Source organism: Fundulus heteroclitus, chromosome 4 (genome assembly GCF_011125445.2).
Source record: "Fundulus heteroclitus isolate FHET01 chromosome 4, MU-UCD_Fhet_4.1, whole genome shotgun sequence".
In the NCBI taxonomy this organism is placed as follows: domain Eukaryota; kingdom Metazoa; phylum Chordata; class Actinopteri; order Cyprinodontiformes; family Fundulidae; genus Fundulus; species Fundulus heteroclitus.
In genome coordinates, this window is record NC_046364.1 from 37,525,763 (window position 1) to 37,546,551 (window position 20,789).

General features: G+C 37.8%; 1 protein-coding gene across 1 annotated transcript in view; it reads right to left on the reverse strand.

Annotated features, from left to right (window-relative positions):
• ush2a (Usher syndrome 2A (autosomal recessive, mild)) overlaps positions 1 to 20,789 on the reverse strand; it is a 292,843-nt gene that overhangs the window by 173,516 nt on the left and 98,538 nt on the right. Inside the window, exons 29-30 of the mRNA XM_036135732.1 lie at positions 19,406 to 19,529; positions 7,272 to 7,399 (exon numbers count right to left, since the gene is read on the reverse strand). Of these exons, the coding sequence (XP_035991625.1) occupies positions 7,272 to 7,399; positions 19,406 to 19,529 (252 nt within the window). The remainder of the gene's footprint in view (positions 1 to 7,271; positions 7,400 to 19,405; positions 19,530 to 20,789) is intronic.

The window sequence follows — 20,789 nt, forward strand, 5'->3', positions numbered from 1 at the left end:
AAACATGACACTTCCTGTTGTCAGGGGGCGTGGCCTAAGTGATGTCATCATTTGACCATTGGATATTAAAGAAGACACGATGATGATCAATCACAGAAAGTTTGGTGCCTCTGTGTGTTTCTGTGTAGGAGATATAACAGTTTTATTTTTTGTGGCGAGTAGGTGAACTTTGACCCCTGCGAATGCCCCTTCAACAAGCTCAAAAACTCACCGTTTTGATAACTTTTAATTGGCCATGCCTTATGATCAGACTGACCGAGTTTCAAGCCGCTCGCTCGAAATCCCTAGGAGGAGTTCGATCAAATACCACTGCTGTACACGTCAAAAATGGGGTCAAAATCAGACTTTCAATCTAAAATGGCCGACTTCCTGTGATATTTGCACTATGACATTAATTGTAAATTCTGAGCGTCTTGGTGAGCTCTACCACTGTTCCAAATCTCATGTCTCTACGATGAAGTAAGTGAATAGCAAAGGGTCCTTTGAAAATTGCTAGGTGGCGCCGTTGAGGCATTTTTCTTTTGATTTTTGGAACGACCTTAAAATACAAAATTTTTAAAAAGTCACCATGCACCTGCAAAGTTTGGTGAGTTTTTGAGTATGATAAAGCCCCCAAAAAGGCCCCTCTTTAGGGGGGCAGAATAAAAATAATAAGAAACAACACAGAAACAATAGGCCTTCGCAGCGCTTCGCTGCTCGGGCCTAATAATTAAAACCGCAAGCGGTGATGAGCGGCCCTCGCAGCAAAGCGCCGCTCTGGCCTATTGGCCACCGCTGGGATTTGCGCACCGCCGGCCGCCCGCCACCGCAGATGCTGTCACGCATTTTGCCCGCCCGTCCACTGGGCGATTCACACGAACGTGTTCGGCAGCGCTCCCCCACGACTCACAAAAAATCTGGTGCAGATCGCTCGATGCAGCGAGGAGATACAGCCGTTGAATAATGATAATGCATTTGGCCATCGGACCGGACTAAATCGTTCGGCGGGCCGAATTCGGCCCGCGGGCCGTATCTTTGACACCCCTAGTTTAAACATTAGTATACCAATTTAATCAAAGGTATCTTACTAGCTGTTAATCCAGCTTAATGTGAAAAGTTAACAAAACCATTTTGGTTTTTTAAAGTTACTTGCTATTTCATGTGTCTAAGGGTTTTGTTTCTTGCATTAAGACAGCTTTTATGAAAGTTTAACATCTAAATTGGTGGATACACACCCAAAAGTAATGCAAAAGTAACACTTTAGCAATTGGACTATTGCCAAAGGAACACTTTAGCAATATCGCGGGGGTAGCAGCTTTATAAAGGAGGCCCAGACATTCCTCTCCCCAGCCACTTGGGCCAGCTTCTCTGGGGGAATCCCAAAGCGCTCCCAGGCCAGCAGGGAGACATAGTCCCTCCAGCGTGTCCTGGGTCTTCCCCTGGGCCTCCTCCCGGTGGGACGTGCCCAGAACACCTCACCCGGGAGGCATCCTAACCAGATGCACAAGCCACCTCAACTGGCTCCTCTCGACATGAAGAAGCAGTGGCTCTACTCTGAGTCCTCCCCAGATGACTGAGCTCCTCACCTTATCTCTAAGGGTGAGCTCAGACACACTATGGAGAAAACTCATTTCGGGATCTTGTATCCGGGATCTCGTTCTTTCGGTCACGACCCAAAGCTCGTGACCATAGATGAGGGTAGGAACGTAGATCGACCGGTAAATCGAGAGCTTCGCCTTTTGGCTCAGCTCTCTCTTCACCACAACGGATCGGTACAGCGCCCGCTTCACAGCAGATGCTGTACCAATCCGCCTGTCGATCTCCCGCTCTATCTTCCCCTCATTCATGAACAAGACCCCAAGATACTTGAACTTCTCCACTAGAAGCTGGCTCTTTGGACTTTCCTTTTTTAAAAAAAGCTTATAGTTAGAGTGGCTCATGTTACCCTGAGCTACCTCTATAGTTATGCTGCTATACGTTTAGGCTACTGCAGGACATCAGGGTCTATTGTTCTTCAATTTTGAATGACTGTTGTCATTTCAGCTTTTAACTTTTTGATTTTTCTTTTTTCTTCATAGTAGGTACACCTGGTCCGGCGTTCTGTTAGCTGTGGCATCATCCAGGGAAGACAGATCACCCGCTACTACCATCTAATGTAGAACTTCTGTGCTTTTTTGTCTGTCTTGTTGTGTCTCTGCTCTGTCTTCTGTAACCCCCAGTCTGTCGAGGCAGATGACCGTTCATACTGAGCCCGGTTCTGCTGGAGGTTTTCCTTCCCGTTAATGGGGAGTTTTTTTTCCCGCTGTTGCTTCATGCTTGCTCAGTAGGTAGGATTGCTGCAAAGCCATGGACAATGTAGACGACTCTCCCTGTGGCTCTACACTTCTTTAAGAGAGAATGCTACTTGTCAAGACTTTGATGCAATAAACTGGTTCCCTTATATAGGGTTTTTTTTGACCAATGTGTATAATCTGACCCAATTTGTATAATCTGATTGATTTTGACTTTGTAAAGTGCCTTGAGATGACATATTTCATGAATTGGCGCTATATAAATAACATTGAATTGAATCATCTCTTTAGACCAAGTAAACTATCACATTTTATGAGACAGTTATCTCATTTTAAAGATATAATCATCTAACGTTATTACTCTTAGCAAGTTAAAGCTCCATAAAAATTTTAGACCAGCTTTTAGTTCCACTCTTTTATTATGCACATCTAGGCTACCTATAAATATAAAGTATGGCATGCCAAAAAACATTTTCAACAAAAGGCAATTTTAGTAATTGCCTTGCAATTTTATATCTAAGCATTAAAAATGATAATATTTCACCAATTTTCACAGCAAGATGGAAATAACAACTATCCAACATTTTAAGATTTTGTAAAAACTTTTTTCCTCTTTTACCTACCTTTTGAAATTAATACTTGTTTCTACTTCTCCAAAATTATACTTCAAGAAAACTATTGTGCTGTCCTGGGGTCATATGCAGCTAGACAGCTAGGACAAAAGTTCCCCACACAAAGCTTCCTTTTCTTACGTTCTCTGAATAACCTTTATTCACAGATCTGGCTTTAAACATTCTTTTTGTAAAAAGACGAATATTTTCCAAGGCAGAAGCGTGTAGAACAAATTCAACTTCAACATTAGCAGTTTCCCTAGCTTCATCGCTAAAAAGCAGCTTTTACCAGAGCAAAATACGTCAAAGATTTTTTATTTAAGGTGAGAGCACTCACTATCTCACGTAATTCACATAGAGATCTAACAAAGTTGTGATGTCTCACTCTGATTAAATATGAACCCAAAACGTTTCTAACTGTTTTTACCATGGATTCCCTCTGACTAATAATTAATTTATATCTTATTTATGTAATGTATTCACGACATGAATTCCTTGCTGTCTTAACAAAAGGCAGAACAACTATAACGTTACTTTCTATAATTATTACAGGTTCTGCTGAGATGTCAAATTCTGGAGAGTGCTTAGACACCCTGACACACAAATATGTATTAACTTCATTTCATGTGCACTCGTGAACTTGTTTTAGTTGATTTAGTTTTCTTGATGTACTGTAGAGCGTGATGAGGTCTGTTGTGGTATTGTGTGCACTGGATTGAGGGGACAGTTGGTGTTGTCTGTCAAACCCAATCTTCTTAAGCTGCAAATTCAGTAAAGTTACAAGTTTTCTTGCAACCTCTCATATGGAACTAGTCTAAAAAATAAATAAACTGTTAATTAGAAGATCAGTTTGTACATCCACACCAACTCTAGAACCAAAGCCGTATTCAGCTGGAACTTATCCTGACAAAATGTCCCAATTCAGCCAAATAAACTCCAAAAGCTTAGAGGAGATCATTCAGCAGCTAAGTTCCTCCTCATGCTGTCTTGATGCTCTACCCACAGTTTTCCTTAAGAAAGTTTTGCCTGTCATAGCGTCTGATTTGACTCAGATAATAAACACGTCCCTCCTGTCAGGTGTTTCCCCCCAGTCCCTAAAAACAGCAATTATCAAACCACTGCTGAAAAAGAACAATTTAGACAAACTTCTACTCCAGAACTTCAGGCCCATCTCAAACCTCCCCTTTATCAGTAGATTATAGAAAAAGCTGTATTTCAACAATTAAACACCTTCTTAACAACGACCAGCCGCTTTGACGTTTTCCAGTCAGGCTTCCGTGCTCACCACAGTACAGAGACCGCCCTTATCAAGGTGTTTAATGACATCCATATAAATACAGACTGTGGAAGAACCACTGTGCTGGTTCTATTGGACCTCAGTGCAGCATTTGATACTGTTGATCACTCCATCCTGTTAGAACGCCTGGAGAACTGGGTCGGCCTCTGTGGTACAGCTCTCCACTGGTTTAAATCCTACTTAAAGGACAGGGACTTTTTTGTATCAGTAGGTAACTTTACATCAGAGATGACAAAAATCACATGTGGGGTTCCCCAAGGGTCCATCCTGGGTCCCCTCCTCTTCAATATCTACATGCTCCCTCTAGCTCAGATCATAAAAAACAACAACATCAGCTACCATAACTATGCAGACGACACACAGCTCTACATCACCATGTCACCAGGTGACTATGAACCAGTTCAAGCACTAAGTAAATGCCTAGAAGAAATCAATACGTAGATGTGCCAAAATTTTCTTCAGTTGAATAAAAACAAAACAGAAGTAATAATTTTTGGACCAATAGAGGAGAGATCAAAGGTTAGCACACAGCTTCAGTCGCTTCAGCTAGGAACCACTGATCAGGCCCGAAATCTTGGAGTAGTAATGGTCTCAGACCTGAACCTCCAAAAGCATCTAAAGAAAGTTACAAGGTCAGCTTTCTATCACCTGAAAAACATTTCCAGGATTAAAGGACTAATGTCTCAGCAGGATCTGGAAAAACTAATCCATGCGTTTATATTTAGTAGAATTGATTACTGCAACAGTGTTTTCACAGGCCTGCCTAAAAAGTGGATCAGACAGCTGCAGCTGATCCAGAACGCTGCTGCCCGCGTCCTCACTAAGACTAAGAAAGTAGAGCACATCAGCCCAGTTCTAAAGTCCTTCCATGGCTACCTGTATATCAGAGAATAGACTTTAAAATCCTTCTGTTTGTCTATAAATCCCTGAATGGCTTAGCACCTAAATACATCAGACTTGTTATTAGTGTATTAACCATCCAGACCATTAAGGTCTTCTGGCTCTAGCCTACTCTGCATACCTAGAACCAGAACTAAACAAGGAGAAGCAGCATTTAGTTCCTATGCTCCACTGATCTGGAACAAACTTCCAGAAAATTGTAAAGGTGCGGAAAGCCTGAGTTCCTTTAAATCAAGATTAAAAACACATTTGTTTGGGATTGCCTTCAACTGTTCTAGTTAACTGAATCACCACTTTTTTGTTCTTTTTTCTATCTACATTTTATCCCTACTTGCTTTTATTCTGTTTTATTTTGCTATATTTTAATCATGTAAAGCACTTTGCATTGTCTTTGTACTGAATTGTGCTATATAAATAAATTTGCCTTACCTTGCCTTACTGAACAAGACAACTTGGTTTGTGGTTTATTTGTGGTCTCTTGCTGCCACCTGGTGGACAGGTTTGAGCAAATAATGCTGTCAAAAGATTAAAAATATATGGTTTGATGTGACTTCCCCACGCCACCACGCCGCCCTGCTCCATGGAATCCACTTGGGGCTGGAATCCACAACACACCAATATGTCTTCTGTCTCTTGACACAGTTTCATGTTGATTAGCTCAGAGGGGTAACATAGCGACCGCTTACAACAAAACATGACACTTCCTGTTGTCAGGGGGCGTGGCCTAAGCAATGTCATCATTTGACCATTGGATATTAAAGAAGACCTAGTGGTGATCAACTACTGAAAGTTTGGTGGCTCTGTGAGTTTTTGTGTATGAAATATAACAGTTTTGTGTTTCATGGCGAGTAGGTGAACTTTGACCCCTGCCAACGCCCCTTCAGCATGCTCAAAAACTCACCGTTTTGATAACTTTTAATTGGCCATGCCTTATGATCAGACTGACCGAGTTTCAAGCCGCTCGCTCAAAATCCCTAGGAGGAGTTCGATCAAATACCAATGCTGTAAACGTCAAAAATCGGGTCAAAATCAGACCTTCAATCTAAAATGGCCGACTTCCTGTGATATTTGCACTGTGACATTAATTGTAAATTCTGAGCGTCTTGGTGAGCTCTACCACTGTACCAAATCTCATGTCTCTACGACGAAGTAAGTGAATAGCAAAGGGTCCTTTGAAAATTGCTAGGTGGCGCCGTTGAGGCATTTTTCTTTAGATTTTTGTGACGACCTTAAAATACAAAATTTTTAAACAGTCACCATGCATCTGCAAAGTTTGGTGAGTTTTTGAGTATGATAAAGCCCCCAAAAAGGCCCCTCTTTAGGGGGGCAGAATAAAAATAATAATAATAATAATAATAATAATAATAATAAGAAACAACACAGAAACAATAGGCCTTCGCAGCGCTTCGCTGCTCGGGCCTAATTAATATCTTGTTGCATGTCTCCAACGAACTTACCTTATTTGTTCAAGTCCATTTCTGTCAAGACTTGTATACTAGAAAAAGCTGCTACTAAATCTAAATGATATTCCAAATATAATATGGATATATTAACATAGTATATCAATGTAATGCTTATTTAATGGAACTTTAATGTTAGTTTTTATGTTTGACCATCACAATATAACTGCTGTTTTCATTAGCCTAAATGACAGACAGAAAACGTGAACACATTTTTACAAGGAATAGATAATATTTGTATATCCATCCATCGTCCGCAACAGCTTAACCATGTAGTGTCTGGAAGCTGGGGTGTTTGAGGGTGGTGCTGATGCCAACCTCTAGTGGTCATTGGAAGAGTGAAATGATACACTACATGTTGCCAGTCCATCACAGGGCGACAAAGAGACTCATGGCAAATAACCATACATACACACTCAGTACACACTAACAACTATGTTTTTGGACTGTGAGGAAGCTGGAGTACCAAGAGAGAACCCACAGACACACAGAGAGAACATGCAAAAAGACCCCAGGCTGGGATGTGACCCTAGGACCGTCCTGCTCCAAGGGATATGTGCTACAAACTGCACCCCACTGTTTGTAAGCATATACAAAAAACAAACAAACACACTTAATCTCACTTTTAGTCTTTCTCAATGCTTTGAAACAAAAGTCCAGTCTGTGGTAAATATGCTTGGTTCTGTCTTCTAGTTATTGTGCGGTAATAAAAAAGTACGATACTTTACAGTACCTGAGGATCAAACAAAAAGTATGGTCGTCCATTTTTTATTTGGATGGCCAAAAACTCCTCCTGATCTGGAGAGAAGGCACAAAGCAGGAGACCATCTGGAGACCAAGTCCTGAAACTCAGTTTAACACCTAATGCAAAATTAAATCAGGAATAAGAAAACAGAGAGAACAAAGGAAAGAAAATTATTTCATACATTAAACATCTAAACAATAAATTGTTATTACAATAAATATTCAGTGCAATGAAACATAGGAATGATGTGTTTCACTTTAAGACCCCAAACTCTGCTAAAGGTACGCATGTTTTGGTAACAGTTGTGACAGTGTTTCAGATCTAACCTCAAAAGAAAGACAACATTTAAAAAAAAAAAAATAAGTCAACAAAATAATGTCATACCTATTTCCCCCCAAATACTTTTTTTTAAACAGCTTATAAAACTCTGCAGTTGGAAATAATTATCAAGTAAAGATTTTCTTTAAGGTGTACACACATATAGACTCCTGACAATTGTCAGCCACGTATGGGTTATTTCATTATTATTTTTTAAATATCAAAAAGTCCCGATAGCAAAATGTTAAGAAATAAAGTTTTACACAATGTTTAATACGCTATTATATTTGATTTTAAGTTAAAAAGAAAGAAAAAGAGCCATGTGAAGAGAAAAGCTCTAAACTGACTATTTTAACTGTAAGACAGCCGCCTTAGATAATCCTACCACAAAAATACACATGAGGAAACTAGTCTTAGCAGACATGTCTACTTTCACACTTTTACCACCACTCACTCTTTCTTTTATCTCCTGAAGACAGAGCCTTCCCTGTGTACATTGTAAGATCAAAAAGAGCTAGATTTTGCACATTCATGAAACTGGAACAAGATAACTAGTAAAGAAGAAAATAGAGGTTAAAAAGAAAGCTGAAACCTTCAGGATACCATTGAAATGTCCCACTAAATCTATGTTAAAAAACATTTAGCAATTTAGCAACATTATTTCTGTGCCATTTTAAGATACTGTACAGGTCTTTAGTGTTGTTAACTAAAAATAGATGATTATGCCAAAATAATTCAAAAAAACAAAATCATGAATATTTTTTTGAAAATCTAAGAATAAAACATAAATGACACAACTTAATATATAAGAGAATCAAGCAACTGTGAAATATAGGGAAATATATAAAATCAAAACCAAATTATTTTTTTATTTATTTTCAGTATAAACAGTGTCACTTTATTTGCTGTATAGTAAAAAGTAAATGTGCTAATTCTTCATCTATTTTTCGAATGAAGGCCACAAGTTCCTCAGCTAAAATCCACAGCCTGCCCCTCTGGGTCAGTAAGCAAGACCCTTAGTCCCAGAAAGTTAAATGCAGAGGACAAATTTAATTGTAACGTAACAAACTTGCAATGACAAAGATGATTATTAATATATGGGTCATGATGATATCACAGAATAAGGTCTGAAAATCCTAGACTACAAGCAAGGTGCATCAAACATAAAACAAAAGATGACTTTTGAACAGACCCTTCTTGAAAATATCACAAAAATAAATTTTTTAGAAGCTTTTTACATTCATTTATGACCTAGTCTGGTATCTATCTCACCTCAGACCTCAAAGGTCTATTATGTCTTCTGATGTGTGCTATTCTGCCCCTGAATGGTGCTTGTTTACTGCCACAAACAACAGCTAATAAAGACCAGGAAGTTTATCCGAAGTAGATAAAAATCCAGCAAAATCTGACAATAGAGCATTGATCTCTGGACCACATAACTAAAATCACTTGATGACGGGCAGGCTGACAGATGAGGCTAGATAGAAATATCCATGGCATATGATATTTGCAGATGACATTGGGATCTGTGGTGAGAGCAGGGAACAGGTGGAGGAGAATCTAGAGAGAGAGATTAGCCTTAGCAAGATAAAACCACTATTGAACATCTTTATTATGGATAAACCTCAGAACACTTGCAAACACAGGTGCTTATATTCAGGTGCTTACAGATTCACTTATATACAGAAAACACCTATTATTAGCTTTGTTTGTCACTTTACACATCTCGTATTAAAGGATACTGTGTATTCTTCAGTTATATCATCAAGGCGTTGGTTGTTTGTACCTGTAATACTTTATTGGTTTGTTTTGCTGTTCTTTTATTTCTCTCTTTGGAAGTGTGGAAGCAGACTCTGAGTATGTTATCATGTTCTCTCCTTGAGAAATCCTAGTGAAATCCTATCAACTGTCTGGCATCTCCTCACAGTAAAAATCACTTTTGACATCACATAAATAGGATCTCTACTGAAATGGTAAAAACTATGTTTTTATTCTTATTTGTTTTACACCCTTGACTCGCCTTGTATATAGCATTGGGTTGTCAATGTCAGTGTCATGAAATAACTTAAGTCAGACTTTAACTTTCTTCTCAATTTACCCAACACAGGTGCAGCATTTTAATACCATTTAATTTAACATATAGGATACAGGCACTATATATATATATATATATATATATATATATATATATATATATATATATATATATATATATATATATATATATATATATATATATATATATATATATATATATATATAATATTACTTTTCACAATTATTAAATATCAGCTTCCCAAAATAAATAATCTCTGTTTGTTATATAAATTCTATACATGTGACAGTGACAGTAGAATACAGCAAAGGTCATAAAATGTTCTTTGCATTGAACTTGCATTCTGTATTTTAAGCAGGTATGTGTCATTTACATTCATGACCTTGTCACAACAGAGAAGAGTGAAGTCATGACAGATACTTGACATTACATTACCCCCCTTTAACCATCTCTCTCTCTTCATCACACCTTCCTGATCTTTCAATCCTTCCTATCTTTCATCCCTTTGCTTTTAACCTTACTCATCTTTCTTGTGACCTTTTCATTCTCCTCTTCCTGTACCTTCTCTATCCTCTGAATAAGCTTTCCTTTGGGTGTCTTCAATTTTTTCCTTTATTGTAATCCAGTTTTCTCTTCTAGTTCAGGTACAAACTTCCCCTCCATTTCACCATTTCAATGCTAGTGAATACCAATACCCAGATTAATAACCAGATTGTACGAGTTTATTAGTAAATTAATCACCCACATATAGACTTATACATTACGCCTGCTCAGGCCTTTGGTGCCGAGTTAAAACTGGAGTCGGGTAAAAAAGGAAAGTTGCTCATAGCAACCAAAACCACTGAGCTTGGGTGAAATCTCAAGGACTGCACCCTTCTGCAAAAGAGAGGACTTGCATAATAGCTTTCTTTAATTTCCAGGTCTGTGCTACTCCCCGCCTTAGTCAATAAATTCTATGGGGAGAAACTATCGTCACCCCCTGTGGCTTTGTCACAAGTTATAGTTCGCTTGGAAAAAGTATAATATGAAAGGAAACCACACCAAACTAAGAACAATAAAGTCCACTTTTCGTCCAAAGCAAACAAGTGGACCAATAGACTTTTCTGTGGTCAATATAACCAAAATAAAACAAGCTGATCAAAATAATCTAAATTTAAAGTGACCATGAAAGCACTGAAGTCAAGCTTGTTTTATTTGTAAACTACAAGACAGGCAGGATGAAAATCATAACCCCCGGCGCTTGTGCTGCAGCAAACCAGAGATGACACAATGCCTCTGTGAAGGATTGACAGTAGTGCTGCACATTAGGGAAAAAAAAAGATGATAATAGTGTTGAATGTTGTAAAAGCAAACAAAGCAGACTGATTAAAACTGTGCAATTTCTGCTACAGATTCATAACAAAAATAGTCCGTAGAAAATAAGTAGTCTATTTAGCTACTGGAAGAAAATGTTTATGCATTATTTTCATCTCAACAAGTTTTTATTGAAAAAAGTTACTAAAAGCAAACATGCTATTTTGGAACTGAAAGGTATTAGCTGTACTTTAGTCAACTTACCACCTCCGGTGTTGTTGCCAGTGGCCGTAATGGGTGCTAAAACTGAAACTTACAAGTCTAGCGCCCCTACTGACTTAAGATTACACAGTCCTGCTTTAAAATAAACAAAAATAATGTGAGTGAATACAAAAAGTAATTTTGAAATGATGCTCCTTTATTAAGCAAGAAAAAAAGCTTTCCGCACCAACCCAGTCCTCTGAGAAAAGTAACTGACCCAAAACCAAATACCTGTTTGTGCTGTGTTTGGTGGGAAAAATTGCCTTCAAGTGTTTGACATAACTGGCAATGAAACATTTATCTCAACTGTGGAGGAACACTCTTAGGAAGGTTTTTAAACATAAGAGACACTTTAAGATCATGGTAACGCATCTTAGAAAAAAAACGCCAAACGTCTTGGGAAGTTTTAAGATGTTTTGGCAAATATGAGAAGGACCTTTGTGTTCTTTTCGGTCAGGAGTGGTTTTGGTCTGGGAACTCAGGGTGTTATTTTTGCCCACTCTCTTTCCTATTGTTAAATAAACAGTGACCTCAACTGAGGCAAGTGAGGCCTGCAGTGTTGCAGATGTTGTTCTGTAATCTTTTGTGATCTCCTGGATAAATGGTTGATGCTCTCTTAAAGTAAGTTTGGTAGGCCAGTCATTCTTTGAAAGGTTCGGCGCTGTTCAATCCTTTCTCCATTTGTGTTTAACAGTTCCTCCATTGGCTTGCTTAAGTCCTGAAGCCTTTGAAAAGGGTATGCCTCTTTTTGAGGTCTTTTAGCTTATTTAAGTGATTTCTTATTTCTTCAGGGTTGACAGCAATCAAGCTTGGTGTGGCTAGTAAAATTCAACTCAGTTTTCAAAAAATTGGGTTATCATATTTAGACTGTGATTTAACAAGGGGGAAACACAGAGATAGCTTCTTCCCTTTAATAAATGAAATCATCATTTAATACTAAATTGTGTATTTCATCAGGTTATTCTCATCTATCATTAAAATTTGTTAAATAATCTACAATATTTATAGGAAAAGAAGAAAACAGAAGAAAATCATTAAAAACATTTTCACAGATCCACATGCATATTTCATTGGACTAAAAAATATTATAATTAAGTGTTTATAATTGCATATAATAAGCTGTGTAAGGTTGGTGCATGTGCGACTCCTTGTGCTAGAAAAGATGTTGGCCAAGCATGTCAAATGTACAGCATCTAGTGACACTGCTCATGCTCAGCATGATTTCCTTCAGATTTTCCCACAGGACTTGTGCTACTTCACACTGACAACCACTTTGGAGCCATCAGCAGACAAACCTGAGCATACACCATGACAGGTGACTGTGTTGCACACTCAGTACCATTAAAAACACTTTTCAAATACAAACATACACTCATGTGCACTAACACAGTGCCCCTACACAAGAACAAAACATTATGTTCTTGTACACAGTAAATCCTCACAGAAACACATGCCCAAGGATGTACTTACATTCATATTTATACACAAATAAGCTAAATATGGTAATTCATAGGCTTAAACAAATTTACTACTATAGCAATAATAATTAAGTCTGATTACGTCCTAAAATGTTTTGTGGTGTTTTATTATATAACCAATTCAAAATGCTGGTCCAAAAAAAAAAAAAAAAAAAACAGTCAACTACCAATGGAGTATATTAACTAAATGTTACAACACAACCATTTTATTAATCCACCGTCTTATTTGAACTGTTGCTCTTCAGCTGTGATCGTTACTGCTGGTGAACCCGATATTCAGCCGGACAAAGAGTTACGTTAAAAAAAGGTTTATTGTGAAGATGATGAGTAATGAGAGGTGAGGCAGGCAAACAGAACAAGACTAGGCAGATGGATTTTGGCTGAAGGTGCAGACAGGCAGGGATGAACGAAAAGACCAGAGGTTGCAGGTAGTAAAGACCAGAACAGACAATGTAAACCGGGGAACCCTCAGAACGGGCAGAGCAAGCAGCTGGAACTGACGGAGAAAACAGGCAGAACTGCAGCAGGCAGACACTGACACTTTGAACTGAAGAATCCAGCTGGCTGAGCACACAGGATATGGTAATGGCAGGGCACATTACACCAGACAAAACCAGAAGAGACGTTCTGGCAAGCATGAGCAGGCTGAGGCAGGTATATGTAGGCTGGTGAACAGGTGACCAGAGTTTACTACTTAATGCAGCAGGTGGGTCTGATTAATAGCAAGGTATTAGCTGGAAGGAGAGTAATTGGCCAGTGGTTAAGAGGTGAAGGTTGATCCAAGAAAATTCAAAAAAAAAAAAAAAAAACCTAAACCATGACATTAGCAATTTCATTACAGAGTGTTTGCAGACAAGAGTTAGGAAGTGTATGTATTGGTCCCTAGCATTGAGTATCAACATCCACCAGTTCTCATCATGTTTGAACTGGAGCAGTGAATTTGATATCTCAGTTTTCTGTAGTTCTGCTTTAACTGTTTACATTTCTGATCAAATCTGTGATTTCATAAATAAGGTTATACAGTCAAAAGTGTACACACCCCTGTTAAAAACATGCTTTTAAGACTTAAGAAATGAGATTAGGGATGCAAACAAATAATTGACTTACGATTAATTTTTGATTAATGGTTAATTTGATTAAAGTTTGCTCCATTCGATTAACAGATAATATCTACTTTGTTATGTAATAATATGTTTGCTCGGACTACGGCTTCCAGCATGCAACACAGCTTGAACTTTGACCCGCAGCATACAACTCGGCAGCAAGTTTGATCAACGTTTTTGCTGGACAAAAGCCGCACATCACCTTTTACCCTTTGAAGGAGAGCCTTTAAACTTGGAGCAAGACTAGACAACTCTGCTAGGTCTCCCTTTACGCCTCTGTCGTGGGATTGACAAAGGAGGTCCGGACTTTAATTACATTGAAGCACACAACCTCAATGAGAAAAGAAAGAAGTTCTCCATAGTTCTGCTTTTACCAAGCAGATGCTATGGAAATATATAATCAGTTTTTGCATTAATCATGTATTCTTATTAAGCAGTAAGAGTTACCTAAATTTTAACAACTATTGTTTAACCTTGTGGCCTGGCAGTGCACATAGTATGGAGTCTGCAGGGTCACTGACCGGCTATAAATTCACCCAACATTCTTGTGGGATACCAGGGCAAGTGAGGGTCACATGATGTTTTGTGGTTAGTAAGCTTCACCAAGGTTTATCGTTTAAAAGCTTTACATTGTTTTAGAATGTTTATCTTGGTAGACTCCTAGAAACATCTAGCAAATGTATCAAGAAGCCAACTCCTTATGTGACACTGGAATGAGACTGTATTTTGTTTGTGGGGAGACAAACACAGATACAATAAGTGTGTATGCAGCCCCCCCCCCTCACCCCAACATCATTTATCCACTTACTCAGTGAGGGTCCTGCTATTAATAGATGCGCCCCAGGGCTGCACCTCAGACACGCGCATACAGCCCAACCCAAGAAGGCAGACTCCGCATTCTACTACATGGGGGGCTTTAGGATACAATTGTAAGTGCGTGTCTCCCATTGGAATTCCAGTTGTAATTAAATATATGTATATACCAAGTGTTTTGTCTCTGATGATTGTTTTCTTCCTTTCCTGACGAATTTACTGACCGGGTGAGGCAGGCCTCAGTGAATGAGACAGGAAGATTGAGAGGCCGCCTTGTCACAGAACACAAGGACCGCTACCGCGACGGCTGCATTAGATCAAAAACCAACAGACTTAAAAACAGCTTGATTCTAAAAGCTATAAGGGCAATTGCCCCCTGCGGAAAATCAACAAACCATCACCCCCAATTCATAATCTGTTACATGTTACAAAAATACTGTTGATTACAAAGGTTTCAGATGTGATAAAAGTAATTTATACTGTCTCTCACTTGCAAATGTGTATCTCTCAGGCCATTGATGTCTGGTTAGACATCCATGTAAGTTGCAAAATTCTGCAACAAAATGTATTGCACAGTATTGAAGTCTCCTGGCCGACTTTTTGACTTGAAAATGAGTCCATTCAACGCTAATGACTATATACACACACAAAAGCCCCCAGGGAGTATTGTTTTTGGCCAGTGCAATCAACTGTAAAAAAAGAAAATATTATGTCTTGTTGTGTTTGCATCCTAAGTCAGTGTCTGCCTTATCAAAGATGGCCTTTTGGTGGCACATAATGACAATAACGCTTTTTGATTCTTGATTTTGAAAGTCCTTGTAGATTCTTTTATGTGGCAAATCTGTAGCTGCCGCCGAGTCTTTAAACCCAAACTGTAACTTTTGTAAAAATAGTAATTTGTTTAACTCTTATTGAAAATATAAAAACCTAAATGAATCAATATTGATGGTGTTATACATTTTATAACACCATCTGGGAAAGAAAGAATTCAAGTTGATCAAACAATAGTTTTGAAGACAGCTCATCTTAAAGATGAAAAGTAAAATACAACAGTAAAATAATTTTAAAGACATCATTTGTATTGTTCATTCATTTCAGCTTTAAAGCTGTGGGGTATCCAAGATGGAGTTCTGCTTTAACTTTGTCAATGGAGAAAATGATAGGTTTTTGTCAAGTTCCATGATTTGCAGAATTGAGAGGTAGAAATATTGAGCAATTTGCAATTTAGAGTTTTATTTATTAGTTCATATTGTTTCACGCTCATTGTTTCCCCCTTTCTCTGTCTTGGTAAACAGTGGAGGTTGTGTGTAATCATCTACACAACACAACATAACCTGAATAACTCCAGTCATGTTAGCTCTCTGCTGGCATTAATCAGAGCCTGGCGTATTAATGAGAGCGCGGCAGCTAGCTAATTACACCCATAGATTCTGCAGCAGCCCATTAAATATACAAATGACAGAATTAAAGAGCCCAGCCTCTTCTGATTAATCTTTAAATGGGGAAAAACTAATGATGTCTGTGCAAACTTTCCCTTCACACGTTTCTCCCCCTCTCCTCTCAACGTCAGTGCATAGCAATCAATCATATTAATTAAGGAAAAATAATTTGTATCATTTAACATTTCCCTCTTTCCTGCTCACTTGCTGCAGTGCAGTGCACTGTATTAGACGTGTCTGGAAATAATCCAAGTCTATTTGTTCTTGCATTTATTTATTTTGCCTTTTTTTCTGAACTATTTGTGTAATGTTTCATCTAACTTCATTAACTGCTGATAGAAGAAATACATCTGGATTAGCAAAAAATATAAGCAGGACATCTTACCCATTTCAATTAACCCACTTCATGCCTAAAATGTGAAGAATTACAAAGAGGAAGAGAGAGACCCATTTCCATTTAAATACATTATTTTACAAAGAACAACATATGTCACTCTTAAGCGAGACACACAAGGTCGTTAATTCAAATGTAAACATGAAGAGCAGGAAGTAATACAGAAACATTATAGGTAGGATGAATGAACTAACAAGCATTTATGGAAACAGGCACTTAGGGGTTATTCATATCACAGCATGGTTACATAGTGTTCTGAGCCAGTTTCATCTAAAGTAAGATTCAGTGTGGCCAATGCTGACCTCAAGTATCTTTATTAGGCACTAAGAAACATTTTCAAACATAAGTGAACCAATTTAATTTATGGAATCATGCACTCTGGTCACAGTAATTGCGCATGGAAAAGAACCTATTTGACCAAAAATAATTCTAGCAAAGTGACCATTAAACAACAGGTGAAAGGGTAAATATTATTAAATTTCGGATGGTAAAATTTGTTTTACCTTAAATAGGTTTTACCGTGCACAGTATTGACCCTGCTGAAGGATGCTCCCTTGTTTAGGAAATAAAACTACCTGTGTTAAAAATCAGTAGAAACAACAGATGAATAACAGACATGTGAAGATTTTCTGCTCCACAAGATAACACAAAAGGGACAGATGAGACCAATGGACACATTTTTTAAGACTTAAAATAACACAACTAAATTAGAAAATGTTCTAAAAATGTTTAACTCATAAAGGTTAATAATTTCATGGAAGGTCAAAATAAAAGACACAAAACTACAACAATTGAGTAATTATAAAAAAAGTTACAGTTGTACAGTTATCATTGCTTGAGTTACAAGGTTTCCACAAGATATGAACGATTGACGAGTCTCTCCTCTGTGATCAATTGACTCTCAAGGGGGCATTACACTGCATTACATTCATAATCCAATTTGGCTTTGATTTGTTCGCTCTTCCGTGCGCTTCTATGGGAATAATTGTCTGCAGATGATGCTATTAGTATTGACGGTTGTAAAAGGGCGACGGTTTGAGGACTGCCGACACATTGATGGTCCAGAATAGATCCGGTCTGAAAGTGATTGTCTGATCCATTACCCTTTATGAAGGAGGAGACTGGTTGGGGCAAAGAAGCATGTCTCAATAACAAAAACACTCATCTATTTGTTGTGTTCAAAGATACTTTTTACTTTGGTCCCATCAGGACCAGGGAGAGTTCGAAAATGTTATTTGTTGATCTGAGAGTACTGAACAAGAACCTTGATAAATGAGTGATGTGGAGAAACACAGAAGAAAAGCTGTTTCTACTATTTAAAATAGAAAAGAAATATACTTCTAGTAGACAAATGAATTTAAAAGAAAAACACAATATGTCTATGATTTATATTTAATTAAGGGTTCCGTAATACAAAACAGGTATTAAAATTGTTTGTGGACCGTGCAAATTATAAGTTATGTTTACAATTAAATATAGACAATGCGTTTATCAAAAATATATTATGTTTTAGACATGATTATATGTCTGTGAACAAGAATGTTATTTGTTTAATAGAGGTTCTTTGCCATGTTGTAAGGGTTAAATGTAAATAAATATTCAACATTTATTAACAAAACAAAGAAATTGTGACCAGTTTTCAAAAACCCACTTGCCCAAAGATGCAACAAAGTTTTTTCACATTTTTAAGATGCTTTTAACATTTTCACATTACTTAAACCTTAAAATGTATTTGGCATTTGTCTTCACAGACAACCATCACTGCTGATACTTAGCTTGTACTAAAAAGTGAAGCAATCTCAAGTTGCATCAAAGAGCTTTGCATGCTCAAATCCTACTGATTAGTATCAGCAGTCATTAATTATGATCGTCAGACTGGGTGATGTTCTCAGATGAAGCAGAACATGTTTGGCTGTGCAGCTCAACCCTCTAATGATGCTGGTAAACAGAAAGATAATTGTCCTTTAGGATTGACTGGGGAAGTCATTCTAAAGGAATGTTGCTATACAACAGAGGGTGTGGTGTAAACCCCGAACACAAAAATACATGTATCTGTTTTTTGTATATACGCATGAATGTGTATGCAAGTGTACCCGCAGAATGTAAAGCGGCACTAAAAAGGCTGCTGATTTCTAATCATCCAAGACAAAATACTGGGCAGAAAACACAAAGAGAAATTAAGGACACGCATTCAGTCAGTGCAGAAAAGTAAATTATTGTCTTCCTGGATTTTTCGGACTATAAGACGCGCTTAAAATCCTTAAGTTTCTCAAAAATTGATATTGCGGTTTATAATCCAGAGCGCCTTATGTATGATTACTATACCTGTGCTTACTGACCAATTTTATGTGGTACAATGCACTCAAAATCTGTCAAAATGTGTAAGTACTACTTTGGTAAGCAACAAAGCCGCTCCTCTTAATGGATATTCGGAGCATTACGGTACATTGTGTCATTACCTGATCTACCGTGTAATAGGACCCCTGAGTAGGCTACAGGACTGTCTGACAGTAATGTCTAAACTAGAAGTGCATTCATGTAAGGCAGCCTGTGCCCGGAGTTAACAACAATAAACCAAGTAAGTTAATCCAGAGCAATGCAGTCCAATTACTCTGTCCTCCCGAAAGAGACGAATGGCTCTTCCTCTCAGGTAGTATGTGTATACTCAGATGGGCGGAGTGATATTACCGTACACACTTGGGAAGAATATTTAATGCACCTTATAATCCAGTGCAGTTTATGTGTGACCATAGACATAAGGTGTACTGTGAACATAATTCACAGTGTGTTTTATAATCCAGTGTGCCTTATGGTCCAAAAAGTACAGTGCATTTATTCTGCCAATACATGTGTAGATGTGCAATATATCAAAGCAAAGAAGGGCATCCATACATATTTTTAGATCCTCTTAAAACTGTTTTAGTGAGATTTATTTTTAAACAAATTTATCAAGACATAAATTCTTACCTGTAAAATCAGTGTTGCTGGGTAGAGTGTTACTGGGAAACTCGTAATAACCATTCCCTGGAAATCTGGTTCCTCTAACAACTGGTTCTTGTGGGTCAGAGAGTGATACGTCTGTCCTCTCTACCTGTAAAACATAATGTACGTTTGTGTGTGTATATATACGTAAGTATTAACACTATATCATATTGCATCAGATGTATTACAAAAACTGTGGTTGTTAATTACCTGATAATTAATTAACTTATAGTTGTTAATTATCTTACAGTGCAGATACAAGCACTTATGCAATCTTCTGTTTAATGCTCACCAAAATTATCCATCTTTTATTTTTTATATTTTGAACTAAATGGTTTAAGAATTACAGTCCTATATTAAATGAAATTAAACTTTTTCTCTGGTCAGTTAATATAGCCAAAATAATGTCTACTTGATAAATGGCAGAATATTGAGATTAAGCCATTTCCTAAAACATTTTTAGAGTCAATGGTTCAACTCTGTATCATATGTTACATGATGCAGGTTTTATTATGTACAGTTCTGTAAAGAAAAGTATGTGCCCACTTATTGATTCCTTTTTTTTTTTTTTTTGTTTTTTGGTCACACTTAGGCTACGTTCACACTACATGTAAATCTGTCCCAAATCTGATCTTTTTGCCCATATGTGACCTATGTCTGTCTTTTTCACAGCAGTGTTAGTCCAATTCCGATATTTTCACCCCCATAAAATCTGATTTGTGCCACTTCCATATGTGGTACTACTTCGGATACGTATCGGATTTTTTTCAAAGCGTCTGTTTTATGAACGGTCATGTCGCATTTTATCTGTCTTTCACGTGACTCTCCTGACTCTCACTACACATCCACACACAGCAGTAGCATTTAGCGCTCCACAAAAGACCGATGGTAATAGCTGTGCTGCTTCTTCTTACCTTACTCGGTCTTGCTATGATGTGGTCTTTATATTGTTGGCTCCCATTGTTTAACAGCTTTCTAATAATAACAAGGAGAAATGCCAGACGGTATCTACATTTTCTATGTTTTTTTTAACAAAACTTTATTGAAAACTTCTAGAAACAATTATATTCACCAATACTACTGCAAACAGCGTACTGCTCTGTGACCTCTCCTTCTGTTAACTGCAGTCTGATTTCAGCAAAAAAATGGAATTGAGCATCAAGATCTGCAGTGTGAACATAGCCATAAATCAGTGTTCCAAGAGATGTTGCCAGAGTTGTTTAGCACCCGCACTCACAGCTGGTGGGGAAAAGGTTAAAAAGTAATTTCCAAGGCTTTGGGATTTCAGTGAACCACAGGGAGATCCTCTGTCCACAAATAGGGAAACCCCTGTGCTGTGGTGATGCTCCACAGGGTCACAAAAGAACCC